Here is an 8,401-nt window from a genome sequence, read left to right as displayed (position 1 = left end):
CTCCACCAAGCTTGCTGTCGTATGTTCCTAGTATTGCTACTAATAATGTTGTTGACCAGCAACTGAAGTCTAGAGATTAGCTACTATCCTTGTTGAAGGAGAACATGTACAAAGCTCAACATAGGATGAAATTCTATGCTAATAAGAGGAGGACTAAGAGGAGCTTTTCCAGTTGGGAATTGGGTTTTTCTAAGATTGCAGCCCTATCTACATAAGACTATTTCTATGAGGCAAAACATGGAGCTAGCATCAAGATTTTATGGGCCTTTTCAAGTTGTGAAGAGGAAAGGGTCAGTAGCTTACAATTTGCAGTTATCACCCTCTTCTTCAATATATCTTGTTTTTTATGTGTCTTGTTTGAAGAAAAAACTTGGTCAGAATATAGCCCCGTTGCCAACACTGCCTTCAACTAATGTCCAAGGACAAATTCAACCTAAACTAGAGTTGATTTTAGAAAGGAGAATGAATAAGCATGGCAATCATGTCATAATTGAAGTACTTATTAAATGGGTTGGAGCACCAGTTGAGGATAGCTCATGGAAATCCTTATGGAAGTTGAGGAACCTTTACCCACACCTTGTGGGCAGGGTTCTTTAGAGAGGGGGAATTTTCAAGGCCTTGAGGACAAGAGCCTTAAAGGGGAGAAGATGTAATGGATCTGTGGTGGAAAGGGAGTTGGCTGAAAAGTGAAATGTGATGAAGGAATGGACTGAAGAAGTGTAACAGAATTAACTATCTTGTATCGAAATGGTGTGTTGCAGAATTAGTGAAACGACGCGTTTAGAGAATTAATGCGGCAACCAACAGGCAAGAGCAAGAACGGTATCGTTTTTCAATTGTATTAAACGCTACATTTTACTTGTAAATGTAGTATAAAACTGACAGAAGGTAGGAATTGTATTCATCATCTTGAATTATAAAGTTAGTTGTTTCAGTTAGTGTTGAAGAGTTTGGAGATTACTCGAAAATCTCTTCCAAGGAACAAAAGTGGTTTCATGGTTCACGTCTTCATTACTTAATCGTTCTTGAAGTTCAATTCCAATTCCTTATGGGTATTTCTTGTTCTAATTTCAATAGGCAGTAGCAATACCGTTACTCTCACTGAGATTTTTATTTTATTTTTTATTTTTTTAACTTAATAATTAAGAAAATATTTTTTAATAATATTATGAATTTCTTATTTTTTTAAAAAAATATTTAAAAGTGTTAAAAAATGCATGTGTAAAAAAAAATACATTAGTGGAAGCCCCCAATGGTGGCTATAGAGCCTATTGGTATTTTTTTAATTTTTAGTAATTTTTAAACATATTTAAAAAATTACAATTTGCGGGCACACCAAGTGAACAAAGAGGACAAAATAGCACTACCCAATTAGTTATGTCCTAGAAGTTTCGAGATCTGAGCCTAATTGTAAGAAGGAATCGGTGTTGTTTTGTTGTTTGTTGTGATTACGACACCCAAAAATACCTAAAAAAAGAAGTTCTGGTCCTCAAGCATTCATGGAACGATACAAAGCAGGCAACTACACGTACAAGAAAACAACAATAGATCGTAAAAAGCATTAAAACAAGGCCAGCAATTAGTCCCCACTTTCTAGTCCCCATCTTTCAACCTCAGCCCCTCCAAGCCTTTACGAATGTCATCTCACGACAAGGCATGCATGCATGCAGCTTATGGCACATGATTGTACCTTATTGCACATGCATGTTTATCATGGCTCAAGGATCAGGTGGTTCACTTGATCAATATAAATCTCGTTAGACAAAAATATATGTATATATATATTCTAAATAAGAAATAATACCTGTAGATCAGTGCGTAAATGCGTAAACCTTCCGTATTTATTTTAAGAAAAAGTAGATAAATTTGAAACCTTCGTGAAGAAAGAAAATATCTTTTTATGATGGATCTTACTTTTTTTTTCAAAGACAATGTGCTGGTTTGTACATCATAAGACTGTATATACCATTACTCTTAAATTATATATTTGAGATGAGAAATTATCTAGAATTCATGAAAAAATTATTTTTTTAATGGTAAATCTTATTTTTTTTTAAAGAGAGTAGTGTGTGTGATTTGCACACTCTGGATTGACTGTATCCAGCCTTACTCATTTAAGATATTTTATATATAAATTTGGTTATTTATAGCTCCTTCAGATATTGTGTGGGATTTATTAGAATTGTTAAAAAAAAAATCAAAATATATGTATCAATATTTTTTATATTAATTCATGAAATGTTTTTACATAATTAATTTATAATTGGATGCGTCTATAAATTAAAGAAATTGCAAATAACTTTTTGCTTTAAATAGACAACATGAACAATATGAATTAACAAGATTGGCCTGAAGCAAACGAAAAAAAGCAATATATATATATATATATATATATATAAAGTTCGAAATAATTTAGCACCCAATTAGGCAATAAAAATTAATTAGCCCAAAAAAAAAAAAAAAAAAAAAAGTCTCCAGATTATACAAACTAGGCTGCCCGCTGCTAATAATCTGTTGCCAACGGGCCGGAATAATTTAACTCACTCGCATTTAAGGATCATCGGCCGGACAGCTACCCCAACTTTATTTACGAGAAATGAAATTTATAGTTGTTGGTTGAGCAAGTCGTGTCGCGTAATTTTTTTTTTTAAAAAAATAAATAATTATGAGATTTATATAAAAAATTAATATTTTAATATAAGATTTTATTTTTTTTAAAATGATTACGTAGCGTTTACATACTTTATAACTGTATATAATATTACTCTTAAGATATATCGTTGATAGCAACCATGACGGTGCCTTAATGCTGGATTACTAATGTTGTTTAAAATTGTTGTTTTTAAGATTTTAGGACTTCAATTTTTATAGATATAAATATAAATTAATTATATGGTATTTATCACTGTTTAAAGCATTGCTACTTACATGATAGTCACACTTTTGAAGAAGGAAGTCGCTTTGCTACGTGTATTATTCTTTTTTTTGTTTTTTTTGATGTTATAATAGAGACATTAATTTATTTGAAAAAGAATTAATTTGTTTACGAGTGCAGCCAATAAATATTTAACAACCCACTAAAAAGCAAGATATATATATATATATATATATGAAGCTATGCTTTGCAATAAATATTTAACAACCCACTAAAAAAGCATGATCTTAATCAGGTATAGCAAGCTCATTTAGTAAACCAAACTAGCCTATAATGTTCCCTAGTTATGTAGAGTCGGTCCATGTCTCATAAATGCATACTTTTTGGGGTCAATATTAAAGACCTGAATTAGAGGGAATTTACCACAAAGACAACCCTGTATTCCTCCTACTTTAAACTTATTTAATGAGTTTGAAGAAAGAAACTCAAGAGGAAGCGCAAAAAGACAGTAACCAATTCCAAGGTCCCTTATGAGGCAGTCAGACATTTCATACCCACCACAATGCCACCACAATCCCAAGTTAACGGTTTGCTCCTATAAATCCACCCATTCACATGCACATTTACATTCACAGTGAATACAATTTCTTCTTCACCACCGCTGCGTTGTAATCTCTCTCTATAAAGCCTCGTTGCCTCCTAAATTCTCTCTTGTTCTACACCATAAATTCTCACCACCTACATCCATATTAAGTAGAAGAACCAGAACAAGAGCAGGTATTGCGAGCAGGGTAGAGGGTGAAACGGAGGATTTGACCCAACCCATTTGTTCTTCCTCTTTTTCTTCATCTGGGTCTCATTGTTTCATCCCGCTGACGACAATGATGGCTATCGACCAGCACGTGCTCTGGGCCTTCTTTGCCTCCCTGTTCGGCTTCGTTCTTCTCTACTCTCTCCGTCGTTGGAATTGTAGCAATGCCAACAAGAAACAGCTCAAGATGAAGAGTTTTCCGGAAGAATGCGCGAAACAGAGCTTTAGCAATGGAGAATCTCGCCCATTGGAGGGCTCTGGCACTGACGTTATCATCGTCGGCGCCGGTGTAGCGGGTGCCGCCCTCGCTTACACCCTCGGCAAGGTAATTGTTTCTTTTTTTTTCTCAAGACAATAAAGAACTTCTAAAATTTGAAAATTCTCGACTTGAATTCTTTTTGCATGGGTATGAAAATTGGTGGGTGTTTTGAAATTTCCGGTATTATGAAACCAGAGAATTCTGGATAGCATATATATAGGCACTGATCAAATTCAGGAATCTGGCATCAAGGCTTGAAAATAATTTTTTTTAATTAATTTTCGCATACTCTTATTTTATTGGGAATCTGGGTCGGTGAATATGTGTGGAAGTAAATTACACAAGTGCAATGATAATAGAAAATTGTATTAAATAGTTTAATCAATAGGAATTGACTGAATTCATAGTGTTTCAAGGGAGGTGACAGCCACCTCACAAGTGATTTAAGATTTACCAGTATTGGAGTTTTATCGCATGTTGCAGCATCTAATTATTAATGATTTCCCGTGATTTACTAGACATAATAGATGTAAACCGTGTTACGAAGTTCTTGTGTTTAAAGTTGCCTACTTTACCTGCAATATCACCCCTCAACAACCACTTACCTTGACATTGTTGATTTATTTCCTTTTACAAGTGGAATCTAAATTTTTTTGCGACTAATTGCAGGACGGAAGACGGGTTCATGTGATTGAAAGAGACTTGACAGAGCCAGACCGAATTGTCGGTGAACTTCTGCAGCCTGGGGGATACCTAAAACTAATTGAATTAGGCCTTGAAGGTATGCTTGGAAGTTCACATCGTTATTGTAATTTCCTGTATCCTTCAAGTACAATAAAACCTTTTTAAGGATGACTGCAAACATGGTTGTGAACTGACTCTTGTTCCAAGGAGAATTTGTTGGCGTTGGTATAATGATTACTTAGTATTGATTTTGTTGTGTATTGGTGACACAATTGTGCTTGGATATCAGATTGCGTCGAGGAAATTGATGCTCAGCGAGTGGTTGGATATGCTCTCTTCAAGGATGGGAAAAATGCTAGACTGTCTTACCCTTTGGAAAAGTTTCATTCAGATGTGGCTGGAAGGAGCTTCCACAACGGGCGTTTTATACAAAGGATGAGAGAAAAAGCTACCACTCTTCCCAAGTATTATCTCTTGCTGCTTACTTTCAACTTAGCGTAGTAAATTTTTATGCTATCCTTGCTCCATGAATCTCCTACACTGTAGCTTGTTAAAATATTGCTTTGTCCTGGATTCCTGGTGCACATTCCACTTTTCTTGAATTTGGTCTTCAAGGTTTGCACTGTACTAAGCACATAGTTACGTCCATGTTCAGTGTGCAATTGAAACAAGGTACAGTTACATCCCTGCTTGAAGGAAATGGGACCATTAAGGGGGTTCAGTACAAAACGAAGGATGGCCAAGAACATAAAGCTTATGCTCCTCTTACAATTGTGTGTGATGGTTGCTTCTCAAATCTGCGCCGCTCTCTTTGTAGCCCTAAGGTGAAGTTACCATCTTGGAACTCTCTAATAGTTACAGTTTGCCTGGTGCAGTTAGAGTTGAGTTGAGAATTGTTCACTGATCATATTTGGACAGTTATAATATATATCTACTTTTTTTTTTGCATACACATCTACTTTTTTGCGGTTGGGCATATGCATTCTTGCTCCATTCTATATTGAGACTGACTTGTGGAAAACTAATATTTTTCAACAGGTAGAGGTGCAATCTTGTTTTGTGGGTTTAGTCTTGGAGAACTGTGAACTTCCATTTGCAAATCATGGACATGTCATTTTAGCCGACCCTTCACCCATCTTGTTTTATCCAATCAGTAGTACTGAGGTTCGCTGTTTGGTTGATGTACCTGGTCAGAAATTACCTTCTGTTGCTAATGGCGAAATGGCCAACTATTTGAAAACGGCGGTGGCTCCACAGGTATCTGTTTTTTTTGGAAAGGATCTTTGATTTTGAAGTCCACGACTCAATTCCAATGGCAGTACTACTAGTACTGTATTTGGTATTTTTCATCCTTTTTTTGCGTTGGCTTCAACAAGAACTCTGTTCCTGCACCTTGGATTAATCTAGAGAATTTCAATTACAGATTCCAGCTGAGCTTAAGGAGGCCTTCATATCTGCAGTTGATAAAGGAAATATTAGAACCATGCCAAATAGAAGCATGCCAGCGGATCCACTTCCTACTCCCGGAGCCCTTCTAATGGGTGATGCTTTCAACATGCGGCATCCTCTAACTGGTGGTGGGATGACTGTGGCACTTTCCGATATTGTCATACTCCGAGATCTTCTTAAGCCACTGAGTGACCTGAATGATGCACCTTCATTGTCCAAGTATCTTGAATCCTTTTACACCTTGCGAAAGGTAACTCTCTAGAACAAAAAGTGTATTGCCGCATGTATTGCTTATTCATGTGGTGCTAGTAGAATTGGATGGCAAAGTGTTCTTTCCGTTGTTGGTAAAAGTCAAGGAACCTTTTAATGTCCAAGGGATGTTAATTCACACTAACATTGTTGTATGATATGGTTTGTTATTATAGCCGGTGGCGTCTACAATAAATACTCTGGCTGGTGCCCTCTACAAGGTGTTTTCTTCTTCACCTGATCAGGCAAGGAAGGAGATGCGCCAAGCATGTTTTGACTATTTAAGCCTTGGAGGCATATTTTCAACAGGACCGGTAGCTTTACTCTCTGGTCTAAACCCACGTCCATTAAATTTAGTTCTCCATTTCTTTGCGGTTGCAATATATGGTGTTGGTCGTCTGCTACTACCATTTCCTTCACCCAAAGGCATGTGGATTGGAGCTAGGTTGATTTCGGTGCGTATTCCACATCAATTTTTTTTTTTTTGTAGAATGCCAATTCCAAATAGTTATTCTATCCTTTTTTCTTTTTGTTTTTACATCTATAGGCATGAATTAATAACCTCATCTGTATAAATAAATATCCCCTCCAATGCCTGCTGAACAATTTTTGTACTTTTCAGAGTGCATCCAGTATAATATTTCCCATTATCAAGGCAGAAGGAGTGAGACAGATGTTCTTCCCTGCAACCGTTTCAGCATACTATAGAGCTCCTCCTATCAAGCAAGACATCCAAAAGGATATGGCAGAGATCAAGTAGCTGAGGCTTTGTTGCAGTCGAGTAAAAACAGAGTCATCAGAAGCAAGCAAATATATGTATACAAACAAAAGGGGGTGGGTAGGGGGAATTGATGGAATTTAATGTATCTTGAATCCTTGATACTTCCACTAGATGGCATGGCATAATTGTTTATACATTGTGACCGCTATAAACTGCAGTAACTATATGAACAAAATCATTCTGTTAGAACTCAAAATTATGCATTTGCTCTTTAACTTATAGAAATTCTAAAGAAACTCCTTTAATAAAGAAAAAAGCAAATTTCGCCAGAGAATCTAGATAACTATGTTATGGGGTTTACTAATGACAAATAGGAACAAATTTACTTTCAAACTTATCTTGGTTCAACTTCTTTGAGCAACTTCTTTGAGGTTTATCCTTCATGAGAATTTTTAGAATGATTTGACTTTGACACGGTTTCATTTGGAGCATCCACAATCTGGCTTCTTTTAACAAAGATAATACCCCTAGAGGTATTGGCAGTGGATGATGAGGTTAGAGATTATTTGCCTTGAGAAGTTGTGTACCCCAAACCAGTACGACCAAATCTGGATTTTTGAAAGCTTAATATCTCATTCAATTTCTAAGTTGCAGATTTTTGTTGGCACTCTTGAAAATTTTTCAGTTCCTTCTCCAGTTCATCCTTTTGAGTCTTAAACCTTAATATTTCAACTTCAGAAATTTTCAGTGTTTCTGAAAGATTGTTCTTTTCATTCTCCACAACTGTAAGTTTATTGTACAACTTCTTGTTTAATTTTTTTAGCTTGATCACTTCTTCACATAAATCATTATAAGCTTCTTGTATACTCAGCTCATGGTCAGCATCAACAAAAGCTGCATCCGAGTCACTTTCATCATATTCACTTTCAGATTTTGTTATCACAATTTCAGAAAAATCATCAACAACAGTGGTAAAAACCATAAAGGAATTTTCATTATCAGGCGACGAAACAGAATTTTCAAATTCTAAACTGTCACTAAGTGTGACATTTAATATTTTCACTTATTTTTATTAAAGTTTGGGCAGTCCACCCTAATGTGACCATAGCCGGAGCACTCATGACACTGTATTTTGTCATTTTTCTCAAATTTTTCTTTATTCCATTTTTCTTTATAACTTTTCTTTGCAGGATTTCCACTAGTCTTTCTTGTTAAATAAGAACTTTTTGAATTTCCTTGCAATGAGATCCATATCCTCATCGTTCAAATTTTCTTCATCAGAAAAATCATCTCGATCTTCTTCCACAATTTTTAAACTAATAGACTTACCTTTTCTTGTTTTAGGAAGAGATG

At 35.6% G+C, this 8,401-nt stretch overlaps 1 protein-coding gene across 1 annotated transcript; it reads left to right on the top strand.

Moving 5' to 3' along the window:
- The first annotated feature begins 3,517 nt into the window (after positions 1-3,517).
- Positions 3,518-7,445, top strand: LOC121261873 (squalene epoxidase 3-like). The gene is made up of 8 exons (XM_041164281.1): positions 3,518-4,011; positions 4,615-4,726; positions 4,919-5,093; positions 5,285-5,453; positions 5,668-5,886; positions 6,053-6,328; positions 6,504-6,782; positions 6,950-7,445. The coding sequence occupies exons 1-8, from the start codon at positions 3,757-3,759 to the stop codon at positions 7,085-7,087; spliced, it is 1,623 nt and encodes a 540-aa protein (XP_041020215.1). The 5' UTR covers positions 3,518-3,756; the 3' UTR covers positions 7,088-7,445.
- Positions 7,446-8,401: the final 956 nt, after the last annotated feature.

This window comes from Juglans microcarpa x Juglans regia, chromosome 4S (assembly GCF_004785595.1).
Source record: "Juglans microcarpa x Juglans regia isolate MS1-56 chromosome 4S, Jm3101_v1.0, whole genome shotgun sequence".
NCBI lineage: Eukaryota > Viridiplantae > Streptophyta > Magnoliopsida > Fagales > Juglandaceae > Juglans > Juglans microcarpa x Juglans regia.
The sequence above is the reverse complement of the archived record's forward strand: the minus strand, read 5'-3'. Positions and strand labels throughout refer to the sequence as shown.

What these genes read in the sequence shown, in the direction of transcription:
- LOC121261873 (XM_041164281.1), top strand. Translation starts at nt 3,757, where the DNA reads ATGATGGCTATCGACCAGCACGTGCTCTGGGCCTTCTTTGCCTCCCTG. An exon ending in AAAGCTACCACTCTTCCCAA is followed by an intron (nt 5,094 to 5,284) that starts GTATTATCTCTT and finishes GTCCATGTTCAG; the next exon opens with TGTGCAATTGAAACAAGGTA. An exon ending in TTGGAGCTAGGTTGATTTCG is followed by an intron (nt 6,783 to 6,949) that starts GTGCGTATTCCA and finishes TGTACTTTTCAG; the next exon opens with AGTGCATCCAGTATAATATT.